General features: G+C 37.8%; 1 protein-coding gene across 6 annotated transcripts in view; it reads right to left on the reverse strand.

The window, feature by feature from the left end:
- LOC122844126 (protein MTSS 1-like) overlaps positions 1-20,221 on the reverse strand; it is a 52,123-nt gene that overhangs the window by 5,911 nt on the left and 25,991 nt on the right. Inside the window, exons 4-13 of one of the 6 annotated variants that reach the window (XM_044139314.1) lie at positions 11,070-11,154; positions 10,281-10,372; positions 10,090-10,164; positions 9,447-9,458; positions 4,685-4,842; positions 4,337-4,444; positions 2,820-2,917; positions 1,468-1,690; positions 748-819; positions 275-535 (exon numbers count right to left, since the gene is read on the reverse strand). In XM_044139314.1, coding sequence (XP_043995249.1) covers positions 275-535; positions 748-819; positions 1,468-1,690; positions 2,820-2,917; positions 4,337-4,444; positions 4,685-4,842; positions 9,447-9,458; positions 10,090-10,164; positions 10,281-10,372; positions 11,070-11,154 — 1,184 coding nt within the window. Of the gene's footprint in view, positions 1-274; positions 536-747; positions 820-1,467; positions 1,694-2,819; positions 2,918-4,336; positions 4,445-4,684; positions 4,843-9,446; positions 9,459-10,089; positions 10,165-10,280; positions 10,373-11,069; positions 11,155-20,221 lie in introns of all 6 variants that reach the window. The other 5 variants (XM_044139312.1, XM_044139315.1, XM_044139316.1 and 2 more) reach the window with 5 other exon arrangements.

Genomic DNA, 20,221 nt, shown 5'->3' on the forward strand with positions numbered 1-20,221 from the left:
AATAGATATAGAAAGAAATAAATTTTTGTAAAAGTTACATACTACTGATTTAATGTTCTTTTGGTTTGTCATTGATTAAAGACTTTAAAGAAGTTTTGAGTGTGAAGCTTTGCTTGGCAGCATTAAACTATTTAATCAGCAGCAGAAATAATCTGATTTCTGGTTCTAATTTGTGCATCTTGGATGCCTCCACTAAGAAAGAAAGGAGACGAGATTAAATAAGGAAAAACTGAAGGGAAAACGGGTGGAAATCATGGAGGAATGCGGATCAAACCTTCCAGGACGGGACTCTGGATGATGGGATCACTCCAATCCCTGACGGGCCGGGAGGCGAGAGCTCTCCCATTTGGCTGAAACCCGAGCGAGACCACGCCCAGGTAGGTGAAACACACTGATAGGAGGGCGAGGAGATGGGGGAGGTGGTGGTGGAGGAAGAGGAATAGGTGAAGTATGAAGGGTGGAGGTGGGTGTCCGGGCCCTGCAGGACCACTCCGTGAAGACAGAGGGCAGCGTGATGGTCAAAGCCGTTTGGCAACTGAAGGTGACCGGGTGAAGGAGAGGCAGAAACACAAGTGCAAAATTAATGATGATGAAAACGTGGCGAAGATGGGAAAATTCTATTTTGTGAAGGGGTTCCGAGTGTGGGTCAACCTCAGCAGGGTATTTTTTATTTTTTTTTGTTCTCTTAGTTGGTGCTCAACCACAACAGAATATTACCAGCATGTGTTTCCACATGTATTTGTTCACCTGTTGTTGCCCGGAGCTGGGCTCAGGATGTGAGGGGGAGGAAGAGGAAGAGGAAGACTCCTCATTGACAGACTGAGTGAACAAAGCAGAGACACAACTGCAGGACAGCAAAGCACACCAAAAACAAAACCAACAGTTTGCAAGATAAAGACAAGAGACACGGAAACAAATAATAGAAAAAAACAACAACAACAAAGCAAAACAAAATTAAAGCAGCAAAAGCAGCAAGACAGACTTGTAAAAAAGCCAACGCCACAGATATTTTATGTAAAAGAAGATGATGAAGGTCAATCATCAATCAGAGATGTTTGGCTTTTTTCCCCCACTAAACATTAAAATGCTGTTTGTCATATTTAACCAAACCAAGATGTCATGAGGTGAGCAAAGACGTGAAGCCATTTACAAACAATAACACAAACCTGAACCATTTAGATTTTAATTGCATGCTGTACATGTCACTGGAAATGCAAAAGTTATTGCTGTATGCAACCTGGTACGCAAAACAGCAGCATCTTTCCTACAGTAGAAGACTTTTGTATTACCTCAGTTCATAAAAATATGAAAATATGAGGCCAAGCTAAGACTTGTTAGTTGAGGTTAAAATACAAAATTGAGCATGGAATTGGAGTAGCACATCTTTAATAAAGAGATGCTTAAAAATTCTCCAAACAGGAGTGTTCAGGTGTGTTTCAAAGCTGGGAACCAACCAGCAACCATTACCTGCAAGTTGTCTGGAGGCATCGGTGAAGGGGATTTGGACTGGTAGGCATCCTGGGAAATAAAGCCAGAGTCATGGGAGGAGACCGAAGAGAGACGGGCCGGCGTCTGCTGGGGCAACACCGAGGAAGATGATGATGAGGAGGCACGGTAACGAAAGTGGGAGGTGGGGGAGTGGCAGTGTGAGCCGCTGGAGCGAGAGTCGCTGCTGTTCACGCTGTTCAGGCTGCTGTGTGACAAAGAAGAAGGAATGTTAGATGGCTCATCTTCATTAATAGGGAAAGTGTGTTTGGGGAAAACTCTTGTTTGCTTGGGATTTTTGTGAAGATGATATATTGCCTTCAGTCATTCAAAGTTCTACTAAGTTAATGCTAAATTTGTAATGAATGAAAATCAAAAAGGCATTTATTGGAACATAAAAGAAAACCCCAACATTGTGCATATAGATGGAACAATTTATGATTCATTTAGAGATTCTTACAGTTTAAGAACTTAAAAGCAGCAACAGTTGAATCCACATTTGTAACCAGAGCAGATTCACAGTGAGTCAAGCTAGACCACAATCAGTTTTACAAAACTATTGTATCTGGATCGACACCAAAATCACAGAGATAGGTTTGCACTGAGACCAAAAGACAAGTTTATCGTCAGAAGCATAAGGATAAGAGCAGATTTTATAAAATGTTCACAAAACCTACTGAAAATCTAAAACAATTGGGCTTTTCAGAAAAAACAAAAAGGCAAAAATTCAACATAATATCCACAAGGTGGCAGTAGGGAATTGATTCTCAGTTCACCAAGTTTGGTAGCTCAGATAATGAACAGTTTGGTATTTGTCTGCTGGCTGAACCAAACAGGCTAAGCGATCCAAAACACTGAAAGCCCCAAGACTTAACCCATAGAAAATTCCAACAAAGACTCCCAGAAGGGCTGTAATTTATTGTTTTTAAATACTCAGAGATCAGACATTAAAAAATGTGAAGCATAAAATAGTCTTAAACAACAGTTGAGAAAATAAACAAAAAAATAAGATGTCTAAATACATTAAAAATATATATTCTATGAGAAAATACAAAATAAACAAAAGCAGGGAAAAAGCATTGTCCGAAATTAACAATTAAATGACAAACGATAATAAAACGAGACGTAAAATCCACAATTGGGTGACCTCCCTCCCCAAAAAAAACCCAACTTGCAAATGTTTCCAAATTGGTCCAAATGGTCTTCTGAAGCTGTAAAAAGTGCAGCTAATGATAAAGAAACAAAGGATTCAGTTTGTGATTGATTGATGTTCTTATTGAAACCTTCCTGGTTTCATAACAATGTTAAGTGCAGGGCTCTGCTGTCAAACACACCTGCACATGCTGGACTTCCTAGATACGGTGGTGCTTGGAGAGGAGGGAGGGGTTTGGTAAGACCAGGTGCACTCCGAGCCCTTCAGGTCTACAATTACCTGCAGAAACAGGGAAAAGAAAACAGTCTTTAAAAAAAGGAGGATTAAGGAAAGTTTCTGGCTCTGATGTTTCTTTGTGGAGAAGGAGATGACATAGCAGATAATACTCTTGATATACAAGTTTATTAGCATTATATATAAAACTTTAAACAAGACAATAAACAACACATCTGCAAAATTTTCATTAACCTCTGGACGGCAGAAAGAAAACAACATTAATGCAGAGTTCCAACATGTTTCATGTAAATGTTCCAGTTTTTTCCATATTAACCTCTCCAGTCTGTTACACCAATTTAAAATGTTTAAATACCAAGATTTATTGAGAAGTTATGGTAGGTATTGAAAGAAAGGAAGAAGGAAAGAGAAACAAAGGAAAGGAAAATGATAGAAGGAATAAAGAAACAAAGATAAATAATGAAAGAAAAAAGGAAATAAAGACATGAGTTAAATTGCTATCAACTACAAGCAAAATAGGAATCATATGTTACATTTTCTATATAGCTAAAAAACTTCCTTTCTGAAAATGTAATTTGATCTTCTCATAATTATGCAGCATGATATGTTTAGGTTGACTGCTTCTTTCTACTGTAAAGAAACATTAAGCATTCATCTGATGAAGGTAATTAACAAGCTTTTGCATCTCTGGAAAAATGTTTTTTTTTTTTTTTTCCACTTATGCAAAAATATGTGTGTAAATGTTTAATTATTTCTACTGGAATCTAAGATTTTTTTCCCCCAAAGTGTAGTAGTTGTAAAAGATATAAATTATTCTTAAAAAACAAGCTTTTCGCAGATTTGATCATTTGATGAACTGATTTATCCACTTTTGGCAGAAACTGTGTCAGAGTAAGCGGAGGCTGACCATCTGCTAGTTGGCTTCCAGCTCTGTCAAACAGGTTTTGGCTCCTTAAAGGACACACATATTCCCACTTTTCAGTCAATGAACAATTATCCAGAGCCAAAACGTGGTGTTCCAGTTGGATCTCTACTACAACCAGTCGTCCAGAACTCCACTAAACTGCAACGTCTCTCATAAAATAAAAACATTTGGAAAGTTGGACTGAAAAAAAAGAATCAACTAATAATATTTTCTGAATCACTGATCAGTTTTCTACATTATTTTCTACCCAGTTGCTTAGTTAAAAGTTTAAAGTTGGATGCTTGCTTGTGTAGAGCAAATATTAATTAGATTAGAAGTGCGTTAGAGAAAAGAAATATTAGGAGCTTGGAGCTTCATGAAGAGAAAGAAAAGCAAAAAAATATAAACAAGAGCTCTGATTTACAATGAAATGATGAGCAGGTTTTGTCTCTGACAGTTAATCTTTGATCATACAGGAACTTTGAGAAATAACTGATGGTGTATTAGCATACCTATAGGGCTAAGCAGAATCAGATTCATCTTGTGTCAAACACTAGTACCTGCTCACTGGAGGCAGGCAGCTTGTGTGGGTCCATGGTCAGGATCTTCAAATCATCTGTGAGAGTCTGGAGGTGGGTGATCTCCCCCAGCATGGACATCTCCTCATCCTGACATGCAAACACATCAGATCAGAGCGCTCCAAAGTCGGCACAACTAAAAAACTGTTAAATAAGGTCAATAATTTTGGAAATGAGCGCTTAGTATGATTATTATTTCGAATCTGATGATTTTAGCAACCTTAAAAAAAATATTACTGTGTCTGATGTGGAAACTCTAATCTTTATGTAAAAATTTTACATCAAACCATTTTTTTTTAAAGAATAAACATTTTTGAACGCATCACTGACCACGACTGGCCGCAGCATGGAGACAAAAATGCAGAAACGGCTTCTTTCCTCCACCAACGCCCTCCGCACCGCCTGCTTCTCCGTCTCCTCCAGCAGCAGGTACTTATCGCTGATGTCCTGCATGGCGCTGTCCAGCTGGGGCTGAAGGTCTCCGCGACCTAAACACACAGGTTTGGGTAGACACAGCGATAATACATCATGCCGCAGAGGAAAAGCTAAAACATGCTAAAATAGCCTGTCGTCTACTGTGCTTTGCATATTAATTACCCTACAGATTTTTTTTATCACATTTTGTCAAGTTTTAATCAGAATTTTAGTAGGAATTTATATCCTACACCAACAATAAGTAGCATTTAATTCCGAAGAAGGATTTTTTTTCTTTTATCAAATAAAAATAATAAAATTCTGGCATGCGTAGGCTTTACCCCTTCTCCTTTGATATCCCTAAATAAAATCCAGTGAACCAAAGATCTCGATTTTGGATCGAATTCTCTGTGTAGTATATAGCAACATTTTATCACGCTGATGTCATCATAATTATGATGAGGATTTAATGGGTAGGAGAAACAAAGAGGGGGTGGATAGCTTCAGGCAAACCACATCCAGTTTATCATCCAGCTGTGCGATCCAGTTTCACCATTCAGAACTTCTGCACAGACCTCTGTTCTCCAACGGCTTCCAACAATAAGAGACTCCCACTAACCAGTAAACCACATCACAGATTCAAAGAGCCAATCAAATGAGCTGGGAAACAAACAACTGCTGGAGTCCAATTAAAACACATTATTAGAGGACTGCTAATAATCTCTGCAGTTTTGATGAAGAAAAGGAAACATATGGAATTACTCAACTGCTCTTGGAAAACATCTGGCTTGATATGTTTTTATGTGAAGCATGCAGCCAAACCAGATTCATTTGTAAAGGACAGAGTGTAATGTTCTACAGAAGACCAGATCAGATTCATCTGCACACTCAGACTTCACTCTACCAGCTACTGTAACAGGATCTGTGCCATCATGGATCCTGTTACTGTTACAATCTTCCCCTCCTTTAGGTGGGGAAGATTATTAATTTCAGAGAGTCTGTCAGTTATGTTGTCCTCACAATCCTCTCTGATGCAGCATCTTTATGATCCTGCTCAACACTACAGTCAGTTTATTCTGGTCATGTTTACTTTCAAACCACAAGTTTCCATTAAAGGATTTCCATGTGTTTGGTTGTGTCCCAGCTCTTTAAAAAAGTAATCTTTAAAAAATGGTTTAAAGTGACAGTTTGAAGAAGTAGTCATAAAAGAGATATATTCTAAATGAATGTTAATTTACAGAGAAAGTAGCTTTGGTATGAATGTTTCATTAGTCTTTTACTTAAGTCTTTATTTTTAGGCATGGGAGTGGTTACCAGTATCAAAATTTATCTAGCTCTAAAAAGCTTAAGATGTTTCAGTCATATTGTTCCTTCAGCTCAGAGTTCTTTCAATGAGATTCCAGAGACAGAGCCAAAGTGACCAAAGTTTTCTCCAGCAGCTAATAACATAAAGTATTTTTACACTGCCCTGTCTCCACCTTTTGCTCTGCATTGATGGTCAACAGGCTGAAAAAAAGGCTTTATGCATATTCTCTTTTACAAACTCAGATGTTTGGAAATAGATGGGCAGTAACAGCACGCAAAATAAAGGAGTCTATCATCTATTAAACAGTATATAATTGTTATAAATAAAACTAATAAATTCAATATGTTCAAGTATTTCTGTAGTAATACCAGTCACTCTTGCATAACACATCAAGTTATAAATTTTCATTTTTGTGCAAATACAGTTGCCTCATATGTTGGACTATCTAAAAACTCTTTGCAGGGGTGCAAATGTGAAGTAAGGAAGCATAATTTTGTGAATTAATTAATCATTTATCCCATGTGTCTTTTGTGAATTAAAAGTATGGTTATAAAATGTAAGCAAAAAATATTTTTTTCCATTTTTTTGGAGGGGGTATGACCAAACCTTTTCAACTATTTTCTTTATTTTTTTAATGATTGCTAGAACATTTTGGGATGAGAGTTCAGTGCTCTGAGTGCCCCCAGTTGGTCAAATAATTAGCTGAATTACTCAGAAGATGGGTTTAAGTAATGTAACTTAAAGTCAACTATCCTTTAAACAATAACCATCTCCTACAATGAAGAATGGCTCTTCTGCATATCATGGGTTTGTTCACAATAAAACATGACAAAGTGTGAAATGCGTGTCACAATGTCCTAGAGCTCAAGTTGCATAAAGTTGCCAACACATCCCATTTAGTCCACAAATTTTATTCCTCACTGCAGCTTTTGTTTGTTTCTTGCACCAGAAAGGCTTTACTTTTTTCTCCTTTAAGATTCTCGCTTAGAAATCCAGCCTTCTGTGTTTGATGGCAGACATAAACATGTAATTAAAGTTCTTCATTCCTCCAGCGAGGTCCAAAGCCAGCTTCTGTGGCGAGGCTGACTGATAGGAGCAAAGTCTGTCTCCTTCCAACTAAACTTTTCCAAGCAGATGCTTCAGTGATAAACAGAAAAAGCCCTGCTTTCAAGAGACGGGAATGTTTTTTTCCCATGGTTTCATTAGTTTTCTTCATTTCAACCCTCTTTCTTTCCTTTTCTCCTCCATCCATTCTTCCTTTATGTGCATGGAGACAATCCAGCCAAGAAAAAGTCCAGTGTATCCATTTGAGATAGCAGTTGCTCAAATTTCAGCTTATATTCAATTTAGTGTGGTGTTTATGGAAGTGGGTTTGAGAATGTCTCATAAAAGGGGTACATCGCAGAGCAAAGACCTACAGAGACAAAGCTTTTGGACTCCTTATAACTTTCTTTATTTCTGTTTTTGTCACATTATCATGTTTTGGATCAAACTCGTTTTTAAATTTGACAAAGATAGTTTGAGTAAATACAAAAAATTATGATTTCATTTGCAAAAGTAATGAGACTTTCATACCAACCCAGCCCTTTGTGAAAACTACCCCTTAAGCATCAACAAGCCTCACCTGTTCCAGATAGGATCAGAGTTTATGATTCAACAATAAAAGGGGCACTGGGCAAACACAGCATTCACAGGAGATACTTTTTCACAACACTGCAAACAGTTTCATATTCTGTATACGAGCAATTAAAAATCTTTCAGAACAGAATTTAAACAATCTTGGATATTTGTTTATTCACTTTCTTACATAATATTCATCCAATTTTATCAGCTGTCTCTCCTCCCATTTTTGTTCTTTGAAACTCCCTCTACTCTTAACATTCAAAGCCACGGCAAAGGGAGTTTCCTCTTGTGCACCAATAAAGCCTGGGAGTACCAGAGGATCGAAGCGGCTTGACCACATCTGAGGGTCCTCTGGGGTCAACCTAAGGTCCTGTTTATTTTCTTCACAAAGCTCAGTTAAAACAAGTCTTTTATCATAAGCTTTTGATTTCTGTCATAATGCAATCCATGATTCAGACTGAAATTACATGTAGTAATTGCATTGATCTTTTCCAAATCCTTTAGCTCATCAGAATCATGGCTTTGTTTGATGGATTATTGGGGAAGTTTAAGAGTTTTCAGAAACTGTTGACCTTACAGAGCCTCCAAATTATGAGGTATCAAAATATGTTTTCAAAATACTGAGTATATGCTCAAGCAAAATTTCACTAACCCTAAGTCTTCAAACGGTTCACAAGGAGCATCAGAATAAATCAGCAAGACTGAGATTAGATATTTAGGTGCTGGCCAGAAATATCTCTGTAACGGAAATCAACATTTACCTCTGGCCCCTTTAGAGAATAATTATCTCCACAGAATTGAAATAACATGTTCTTTATCCTCACAAACCAATTTTAGAATGCACAGACAGTTAATTGTCATGTTTGCCATAATAAAAGCTGCAGAAATATCCAATAAGATGAGATCAAAGAATTGGGCATACCGGTTATTTCATGGAAAGAATAAAATAAAAATCAAGCAACTAATTGTGACTCCAACCAATAAACTGTTACTTCTCAGCTTGACAAGTGTTGAGAAAAAGATTTTAAAGTGGAGAAATAAAGTCAAACTCTTTGAATATGCAGCACAAACAAAAGCTTTGAAGTATTTAGTATGAATTCAGGCATATCCTGCAGCAGCTGCTGCTAAAGATGTTGCTGCTGTTGAATTTAATAGCACATCTCTGTCAGCTCTGTCATGTTTTCAAAGTGTTTACTGTGTGGAATTTCAGTGTTTTCTGTTAGGATCTGCTGCTCTTCTATGTTGTTATGTGTTCGTGTCACTCGCTCTTATAGAAGTCATGGTAAATTTTATTGAAGAGGCAATAAAAAATGTTTTTCAGTAAAGAATCTTGTTTAGCATAAAACTGAGCTTTGTTGTGTTCAAGGCCTCGGCTTTTGTGAGTCACAAACATTTAAACAGCATGAGAACATTTTTCTGTTTTTTTTTCTCCCTCTTTAATACATGTGGTCTGGGGGAGATTTATAAAAACCAAGACATCAACAGAGGGCTGGAGATGTGTTTGTTATTTTACATCTCATATTATGACTGTTGATGTATTTACAATTTTTCACCTCCTCTTTGTGGAATACCGTCATAATATGTTCCAAATAAATCCCTGGTTGTAAAACTGAGCTGAGCTACTGAGCTGTATAAACAAAACTAAAAGAGAAGAGGTATCATAAACAGAAATAGATGTCCTCTTTTAACTGAACAACCTGGAAGAGTTTAACAAGATAAAAAAAGAAAGATTACAAACTATTAACTTACCAAAAAAATCAGCTGTATAAAGTTGATCATGTTGGACGGGGGAAAACGAGGGAATGAAGAGAACAAACAATGTTACATTGTTACATAATGTCAGACTTTAACAGTTTAACAACTGATATTTTCCTAATCATTTCACTAAATAAAATACTGCCAGACGTTATGGGTCAGTTTCAAGGGATACCATGGTGGTAAATGGAAAAGATTTCAAAAATCAAAACTTTTTTTTGTTTTTTTCAATTTCCTTTCATGAAATTTCAGAGAAAGTACCAGAGAAAGTAGAGCTACACCCACCTAGATAGAGTATAGAGTATAGTACTCTGTATCCTCCTGTATAATTGGTGCTATATAGATAAACTGGATGGAATAGAACTATAGCTTGGAAACAATTAGTTTCTTATCTTTAAACCAGCAGAATGCAGGCTGGCTAACCAAGTAGATAGTATAACTAATCTGTTAAATGTTAAGTCTGCACCATACTAAAAAAAAAAAAAGAAAAGAAAAAAAAAAGAAAGAAATCGATATTATCTGAAATGATTATGTCAGATAGTTTTGTTGCATAAGGAAATTTGTTTAACATATAAATAAAGTCCAATGAAACTTTCACTTCTAAGCTTAAATAGCTAACAGAGAAAAGAAAACAAACCTTTCTTTGCTTTCTTCTGCAGCTTCAAAGTGTCTGATGATCTCTTTTTGATCTCCTGACGGGCTTTTTTATACTCTGTCAAGTGACAATTACACAAAGAAAAAAATAGAAAAACATACCCAGTGTTTGATTCTTAGTGTCTCATACATACTAATTCAGAGGAACATAACCAAGAGTGTGCTTTTGAAAACCTTTGGCATGGTCTTTGTCCAGAGTATTGGCCACCCTCTTCCACTCCTCCATCTGCTCCTGGAGAGGGTTAATCAGGCAGTCCAGAAACACCCTGGAAACACAAACACACTGTTAAAGCTGACAGCGTTCCAGAACAACACTGGAACAAGATTTATTTTACATTTGTTCCATGGAAAAGAGTTAAAGGTTTAGAGTTGGTCAATTGGAAGATCAGTTTTATGGAAGACTTGAGTGCAAATTTAAATGGCTACCAAGGAGGATCAGAACATCTACATCTATTGACTATACAACAAGTATTTTAAATTGTTGTGTTAAAGAAATAATTGCAGCTCCTGCTAAACTCTCTTTGATGGAGTCCAATTTAACTTGTTTCTAAAAGTACCTTCTCAGTCATAGAAGTGATTATTTTCTAAAATATCTTCACTCTCTTTGGCTTTTAACCTTACTTGGACAATGCTTTTGGTTTCTTTTGTCCTGGTAAAATCTATAATTTCATCTTTTGAAAACCTCAGGATCAGCAGAGAAGCTGAAGGACAGCCCACATGGTATGGAAATGTTTTGGCCATTTCAACCTGACTGACCCTCTCATTCTGAACTGTGGGAAATAACAGACTCACAGGACCCAGCCATCACACACTTTTGAGGAGAAATTTATTTAGGAAAAGCAGGAGAAAGACTAGGTGTAAGATGAGTTACCATTATACAAAGTAAACATTTTTTTTTCACTTTTTATTAGGAAGACTATGAAGAAGATGGTACCCATTTGTCACACACTCTTATCTACTCACATGGAAAACTGACGGAGCTTGGCCTCAATGCTGCGATGCCTCATGCACATCCTGGTGAGCGCTGAACCGATATCCCTGGTCCCTCCTGAAAACAAAAACAAACACAGTCTATCAGCTTTAAAAACCTGCAACAACTGATCAACTGTCTTCAAATAAAACTATACAGACAAAAAGATATTGTGTTGCATAGCAACATGATCATAAAATATACAACCATTGTTGTGCTGTGCTATGTTTTCACGCAAATATTGTATCGATTCCAAAAGTACATGCACACAAATGATCTCATTTATGTGGGTGTAACTGCATTTATGCCCCACATGGGTAACCATCATAGCCTTTGCTTCAAAAGCAACTCACAATGCTGCAGTTACACCTAATGCTTGTGCAGGTGTTAAATTATTTCTTTCTTCCACGCAACTTTCTACTGACATGCAGGGGACCACAGGTTGTTGCCAGCCAGCTTCTTTAGCAATGAGCTACAGCTTACCCTCCATGGGAGTGATCTTCCTGCCATGTGTGTGCATATAGTGTTTATACAGCATTATAAACATTATATTGTTTACAAATATGGTAGAAATAGCGCTGTTTCTACTATATTTACTAACCTTCTGCAGAGCAATGGCACCATAGGGGCCCAAACCAGGTCCTATTGCACTGGACACTCTTTTTTAGGTTTAGAGGTACTGTATGAAATAAATTTTGGTTAACTTGAGTGTTAAGGTGTAGACTGCAGCCTGTATGGTGGGCACATCTGTGTGGTGGCTCAGCTGCAATTGTCATGTTCTTGGAGGTAAACCAATCCATCTAAGAGGAAGAAAAGAGCTGGATATTTAGTTCAGTTGACCCATTTCAAATTAATGTTTAATTTGGAAATCCATATCCTAGAGTCTGAATAAAGAGTGCAGAGGCACAGAAGTTGCTTAATGTACATTGCAACACTTCCACAGCTGGTGATGATTTTAGGGGTCTATATGTCATCAGATGGTTTTAGTCCACTGTGTTTTGTAGAGTCTAAAGTCAGAGCACTTCACGGTTCCCTCTGTTGACAAGCTTTATGGAGATGTTTATTAACTTTCTGGAAGAACTTGGCACCTGCCCACACTGCCAATAGCACCAATGCATACTTTAATGACCGTCTCTGGGCCTGACAGGCCAGGAGTATCTCCAAAAAGAGAGACATGAAACCCAACAATACAGACAGGCTTCTTGCTGCTACAATTAATGCCAAAGAATCAATGAAAAAAAACTGTTCAATAGCCTGAATTAGTTACTTATCTCATGTGATGTTTTAATTTTCTGAGGAACTGAATTTAGGTTTTCATTAGCTGTGACCCCTTATAAAAATAAAAAAAAAGTAAATATTTGAAAAATATCAATCTGCTTGCAATGGATCTATAGAGTAGAAGATTTTACTTCCCAATGCAAGTTGATGTAATAAGATAATTTAGTTGATGTAGACCTGTATATAAACTGGCCAGTATACCTTTATACTGTTTTGGGGTTACATTCCTTTTGCATTTGTCAGAAAATTAAGCAATAAGAAAGTGAATACATTAATAAATCCCATATTATGCAACATAGTGCAGGATTCCCATTAATTCCAGTTTATGGAGATGATTTTATAATGCTACAGACAGATGGAAACCACAACTTGAAACATTCATGATAAAGAATCGTTACTGATAAACCCAAGTTGTATTGCATGGCCATTCAGAAATTTGTGCACACTGCATAGTGTAAAACTATCCACAGGTCTGCAATTCTTAATATGTTAAACACTGCTAAAGCTGCTCCATACAGAGTCATGTAACAATATGCAACATCATTCCATGTTAAACCTCTGGATTTGAGGCAGCTTAGATAGAAAACTTCAAACAAGTTTGAAGACAAGTTTCAAGTTTTCACGCAAGGTGCATAAATTTTGTCTGTTTTTTGGTATTAACGTGCTTGGCAGGTTACTTGTTCCGCAGATCTCTGAAAAAACAACCACAGTTCTGCGGATTAAGTTTATCTCACTGCAGTCTCTCCCTCCATGTAGTCCCACACCGAGCCCAGGAATCTGAGAGCAGGACTCAATGTCTGGGCCAGGCCATCTGCTACAGAACACTTTGCTCATTTCTCCTGTTTTCTGAATTATAATCCCTGCAGCTTGTGTGGCTCTCACTTAGAGATAATATAGACTTTATGTCAAGTTATTTGGTTATTTCTCCTGATGCCTTCAGATCTTTGTAACAAAAATCCTCAGTTGTTGTTTTGTGTTTTTTTTTTAAAATCAGCTCTCGTCACCTTGAGTTTTAAAAGACGATATGGATTGTTAAAACTATTAATAATAAAAAGGTGAATTAAAACATCCAACGAGGTGTAAAGGTTTTGTTGAAGGACACTCCAGCAGGGTGGCGATAGATGGAGTCTAAACTGATTCTCAGTGCAGCAGAAGCTCCACAGGCACCTGAAAGGGCCCAGATGGCCGTCCTCTCTCTCCCCCTGACAGGACTCTCCCTCCTAGGGAAAGGGTCTCTCCATCTCTGCTTGACAGACTAGAGATCCAACAAAAACACTTAACATTTACCAACAAGATGCTTGCATTGCTACACACTTGAGAAGGATTTTACGTGCTCATCTCCTTGTTATCTAAACTTGGCTGTTTATCTTAAATGACAATTAGCCAGATTTCATTTAATCAGAAGCAGATATGCAGCCTGAGTCTTACCAAGACACATGCTTAAAGTTGCTCAGTTGTGAACAAACCCGTGTTGTGTAGGGCGTGGTGATGAACACTGCAATGCACCAGTGACTCCTTTTCTCTTTCCTCTGCTCTTCCCTTCTTTCCTCACATCTTCCTCTTCCTCCCTCTAACACTTCTCTGTCACACCCACTCTGACTCTCATTTTCTCTTCAGGACCTCTGCCTGTCTTATTACTGCCTGTCACCGAGCAGACTGTTAAAATATAGTACCACTGTAATGCTGTCAGCGTGGATCACCAACAACTGAGATTTTTATAGTCTCGATGGACCTGATTGATGCGGTTCTAAAAACCTTGTTGGTATAAAGTGTAAAATGTTCACCTGACATTTGATTAGCTAAATCAGACTCAATGTCAGTTAAGATTTATCAACTTCCATTAAACTGAAACCAAATATAACAGCTGACACCCTGAAACAATGAAGCCTTTACAATGAGAGAAACTTGACCCAAAGCGGTCACTGTCTGTAGAGTCACCGGAAAACCAAAGTAGACCCTTGCTGCGAACCAGTCAGCAGCAATCTCTACAAACAAAGGAGCTATTGCAGCCAATCAACTTGGAAAAAGCTTAAATAAATGTTTAAAAATTATTTGAAGGCTACAATTTTACAGACATTGTTTAGCAGAGGAAGATTCAAGACAGATTGTAAATCTTCCAAGCAGTTGATGTTAACAGAAAAAATAAAAATAAAAAAACAAACTCAAACAGGCTTTATCTTGCATGTTAAATGTTGGTTCACTAGCTTGAATGAAGGGTTACTAATAGAAAGTTTCTAGAAGGATGATCTGAATGAAACACAAGACTGGTTTGGAGAAAACTAAACATTGAATATTACCCTCATTACCTCAGCCCAACAGCCAGGCATAGTGGTGGCCGGGTGATGATAAGGGGTCTATCGCTCATTTCAGTCCACAATACGGAATGAGTGATGAAAACGTCACCTGTATTCTGGACTCAAATGTGAGACCATGTACCCAGCTGAAGTCTTACTGAGACTAGGTCTTCAATAGACCCCAAGCACAGAACTAAACCTACAACAGAATGGCTAAAAAAAGTCCAGGCCTGAACCAGATTGAAATCCTTTGACTGGACCACTACAAAGCAATGCTAAAACAAATCTCCAAGCTATATCTGCTGAACTATATCTATAGCTATATCTGCACTCCACCTATTTTGCTTTTATTCTGAGTACATTATATTGACTTTGATGGCAAATGTAGATATGCTATAACATGCTATTAAAAGATTTGAGTCTTCCAGAAAAAGTTCAGTATTTTAGCTTTGGTTTTTGCTGTATTTTGTTGCTCTCTCAATGGGCCTCCTACTGAAAAAACTGAAAGCATGAATGCCCAGCACTACAGCCTGAGGGAGAGTTTTCAAACCCCAGGGTTTGTGCATCATACGGTCTATCAGTTGTCCATGCACGTTTCTAGCCACTTTAGCTACAAATCCAACATGTTTTAGCCTTTTTCCTGTTCCTGCTTGTCCTCCTTCACACAGTCTCTCCCCTCATTCCTCTTCACACATCATCTGCCACTTTTCCCAACATTTCCCCTCATCCCAGATCCTGCCGTTTCCTCGGTTTGCTTAATGCTGCACTTCATCTTTTCCCCTGTCAGCTCTCTTCTCACCTCCAGACTAGGTGTTACCTCCTTTCTGCTCACATCGTCTCCTCCTCTCAGGCTGAATTCCCGTCAGTAAAATTTGGCAGTTGTAAGTTTTACCAAGTCACTGAATTTCAGTGAGACTTTACCTTTTAGATTTCTTACTTGAGTTGTTATTCTCCCAGGAGAAGATCTTGCAAGCTGAATCTCAGGTTGAAAGAGCTGGTTTTGTATGGTCTGTATGACATGGGATGTTAACTCCAAGGATTGGTGCGTTATGAATGACTGTAGCAGTGAAAGTAAAATGTTTTAACAGATGAGCAGGATTTATTCTCTTGGTCTCGGTGTTGGCTTGGGCACGTTTCCACACAAACTGAATTCTCCACATTTCTTCACCTCGTATTACTGTGGATCCCACAGTCTTTGAGACCACAGCCGTTCAACCACCTATCATTAGGTCTGTACAACCGCTGTTGCTTCTTCAATATTTTTAGAAAGCACCATGGTATTAGGTGTTAAGAGACACATTTATGCTGAGAAACTAGTGGTTTCTTGTTTAGCTTTGCCTTAAATTTTAAAGGGGAGCTTTAGTAGTCATAAAGAACATAGTCCATATGAAGGAGTTCTTCCATACCTTACAAGATTTGAGAGTCACAGCTCCATGTTTTTTTTATTCAGCATAATCTAAAGTGGAAGAAATAAAATGGTCTTTTCTGTGCTATGGTATTGCATTTTTGCCATAAAGTTGCTTCTACAGCTCTTCACAAAACTGTAATCTAAAAAAACTGTACTCCAACTCTTCAAACACTAAGCTAAGGGAAACCTAATTCGTGCCAACTTCCAGCAAATAAGTTTGTGGCCAACTAAAACTGCCTGACCCAACACCGGACCTCTCAAGCGAGTGCGTCTACATTTTGAGAAAACACCCGTCTGACCCAATTCAGTGGGACACAGCGGCGTTTCTTTCTGACCTGCAGGCATAGATTGCTCTCATCTTTGCTGTATCTGCAGAAATGTCGGACAGGAGGTTCTGCAGCAGCTCGTCTGCACGCGAGATCAAACCGGGTCGCTTTCGAATCTTCCAAAGAAACTCAGGTTGTGACATGTCAAAAGAGATGAGTGTTTAGAAAAGAAACAAGCTGTGAAGAAGAGAGCAAACTAGGTGCAACTCAATTATTCAGAAAACAAAAAGCTGACCCCAAGTGAGTTATACTAAAGTTCAAAAATTCAATTTAACAAATTGTGTTGTAAAGGTTTAATGACTTATTATTGTACTAAATATGGCCTAATGCTTTCTTTCCCCTCATAAATTAGCACATAATAAGTAGGAAAAGTGGGACACTACTGAGTAATTACTTGATTAAGGCAAGAAGACAGAAGATCTGATGCAAGCCTTCAGTAGATTACAAAACATTTCAGTCTGTTGGAGAAGAGTAAGTGGAATGGATGCTAATTTTTCCTCATAAATATTCAATTTTTATTTCCATCCATAAAGCAGCGGCTAGTTTGTGTCAGCTTTAATCAACCGTTCAAAAGGAAACATTACAAACCACCATTAGGTGGATTTTCCAGTGAGTGCTATAAGGTTGGAATAATTTGTAATCAGTCTGGAACAAATTCCCAAAGTCATTTTTGGGGGTTTTAGTAAGTTTCGTTTTTTAAAAGATATTTTGTCGAACAGCCAATGCTGTGGTCGACTGGAGACTGAAAAAAAAAAAGACGTGCAATTTTAGTTTTGATACATTTAATGTATGAATGAATCCCCAGTAAGAACCAATAGCAAAAATAAAATTAAATCCCTCGTCATTCTACTGATGAAATAAGTATAAAGTAATAGTAGATAGCCAAATCGTCTTCTCAGCTTAGCAAAAATATCACATGTACTTTCTTACTTAACATGAAAATGGTTATCTCTTGAATTGTAGTTTTCTACATATTATGTATTCTAGATTAAATGAATATCACTCATACACACAATAATACCTTTTGACTCCCATTTTTTTCTCAAATAGCACATGTATGCGAGGTTGTTAAATCAGCATGTATGTATGTAGTCCTTCAAGCCAGTGTAGTTGTTTTCCAGTGTTAAAATTAAATACCTTAAATGGCACTGCTAATGACTGATTAACATATAAAACTAAGTTTACATTTTCAGTGGAACATTTTCTAACACTTTTATGGTGGAACTAGGTGCTTTTCTGAAACCTAAATCTCCAAAGATGTTAGAAATCTTAGATAGCATTTTCTACCATCCAGTCTGGAGGGTCAGAACTTTGTGAAGTTTCTTGTGGAGCAGAAACAGGCCAAGTGAGCCAGGATGCAGCCTTAATGTTTCAGCATGCCCCAATGTTTCTGACCGCTTTTTCAAAGACAGCAGTCGCTCTGCTGACTGGCCCTGAAGATGGGATGCTGTGGCATGCCAGCATGGTGGTGCTGTGTACAGTAGGTGACCTGGAATATAAGACGGGAATTTAAACCCGTCCCTGTCCTTCCCGACTGGGATGTGAACTCAGCCATCACATTCCCATGGGAGAAACTCTGCACGAACGCTGGTGGAACCAGGCTGAGGAACTGGAGCAGCTGAAGCTGCAGCCCAGCAGGACAGTCACTAAATCAACAGCCCCTGCTATCACACTATATTTCTTGTCTAGTTGCTATAGGGAAGTTATGGCTGGAGAGCTATTTTTAGGAAATGGAGCATGATGGAGGAAATGAACAGAACAGAAAAACAGGAGAGGAAAAGTAGGAATGAAATGTTATAAGAAATAGAGAACAAGGTAACAAAAAACCTATCACACAGTGATATGAAAGATTAAAAACAGACCCCAAAACACCAAAAACATCAATCATTGTCTAACTTTAAAGTTGATAAGTGAAAACAACTTAGCAAAGGACAACAGTGATGCAATAGCAAAGTAGCCCCTTAAAATAGGAGTGAGCATTTATCACATCTTTTATCATTTATCGTGATAAAAAAATTACAAAAAGAATTCTGATTTATCATGTCATAATAAATTTCAATTATTGATATTTAATCCCCCAAACTGTTTGTATTGTTGGAATTGTTAGTTTTACTATTTTCTCCACTGTTTAATGACTGTATCAAAAAATATCAATTAATTTGAAAATATGATTAAATGCAATTTAAATGTGCAGCTTAGTGACACAAATCACACTTCTTTATGTGCATTCACATCCATACAGATACCTTAAAAAGTAGTAAATAATTGTTATTGTCACTTATCACAACGGAACAACAAAATATTGTGATAAAACATCAAGACCATATTGCCACCCCTCATTTAAATCAAAATTAGTCTAAGCATGTTATTAGCAGTGATGTCAGACAGAAAAATCTCCACAAAAATGGGACAAAACAAGCCTAAACTCCAGCTTTAGAGATGGCTGAACAGCCGCCACAAGAAACCGATCAGGTGACAGAAGTAACTCCAACTAGCGCTTAGTGTTGCCTGCTGGTTGCATCAGTCAGCATCTCTGTCTCTCCATATAGCCAAGGTCACTTTACGGATTCAGTAACGCATGCTTCGCATATCACCAAGCAGCCCAAGTGTCACTTTGTCACAGTCGTCAATCTTTTTTTATTGCAGAGGCACCAAATACCAACTTCCAGCCGATTAGCAGCATGTCACAAAGATCATATCTAGCCGTGATGGACAGACAATGCTACGTATGAGGAGGTCAAGGGCATAATTTTACATTTGTGCCAAAATTCAAAGGGTTGCTCCTTTTATTAATTATATTAGTTAACATCCTCCTAGAAATATAATTCCTTGTGATACGTCCAAGGCCAACAGGGGGTCGCAGAGTCCTGGAATACCACACGCCAGACCAGGGCGGGAGAGCAGGTCAAGGAAGCCGGTCAGTGAAGGTTACGATCCTAACATGCCTTCTGCAGGAATATGTGTGTGTCAGTGTGTGTGTGGGGGGTTACAGTAGGGTCTTGGGATTCTTTGAATGTTGCTCTAGTGAACAACTCCCCTCTCTGATAGCATACTAAAGCTGGAGTGTTGTGTCAGTTTATTGCAGCTGGGATTTTACCCCCACATACCAGCACTGCTCTGATGATGAAACCAGAAATATTCCAGTATTTCTTGTTTTTAAAGCCTTTCTGATCTCTAAAGAAATGTTTCACCTTTCACCCACATATCTGCTGGTATATTTGGTATCCTGAGGGTAGTACAGAGATGTCATGGGCAGCAATGACTGTCAGTCATTTGCAGTAGGCCAGCTGCTGCTCTGCCATGTCGGCTGCTTCGACCTCAGCTCCACAGGATGCTGCAGAAATGCTAAATGGAGATGAAAAGTCTCCCAATACTAAAAGAAAACACACAGATGTGGGATTTTCTTTGAAGGTATTGTAGTTAATATAAAATAATATGAATCTTGATTTTAAGTTAATACATACAAACATGTACTACACCATAACCGACTCAATATGAAAGAGATTGTTTCAAAAATAATAATGGACAAAGATGTATAATTCTTTAAAACCCACACAAACCTTAATGGTTGATTAGCAATTTGTTGGTACTACAGTAACTGAGTAGGACTGAAATGATTAATCGTACTTAACAGGATGAGCCAATTATTAAAATAATTGTCAACAAATTTAGTATTCATTTAACTGTTAACTGGAGTATTCAGTCTTAAAAAAGGGAATTTTCTGAAAGAACAATTCAAAGATGTATTTAAGCCAAAATGGTCTGAAAATATATGATTATTTTATTTAAAATAAAAGTCCCTTGTCTGAAAATAAAATGTTCTACCCTGAAGTTCTCAA

This window comes from Gambusia affinis, linkage group LG14 (assembly GCF_019740435.1).
Source record: "Gambusia affinis linkage group LG14, SWU_Gaff_1.0, whole genome shotgun sequence".
NCBI lineage: Eukaryota > Metazoa > Chordata > Actinopteri > Cyprinodontiformes > Poeciliidae > Gambusia > Gambusia affinis.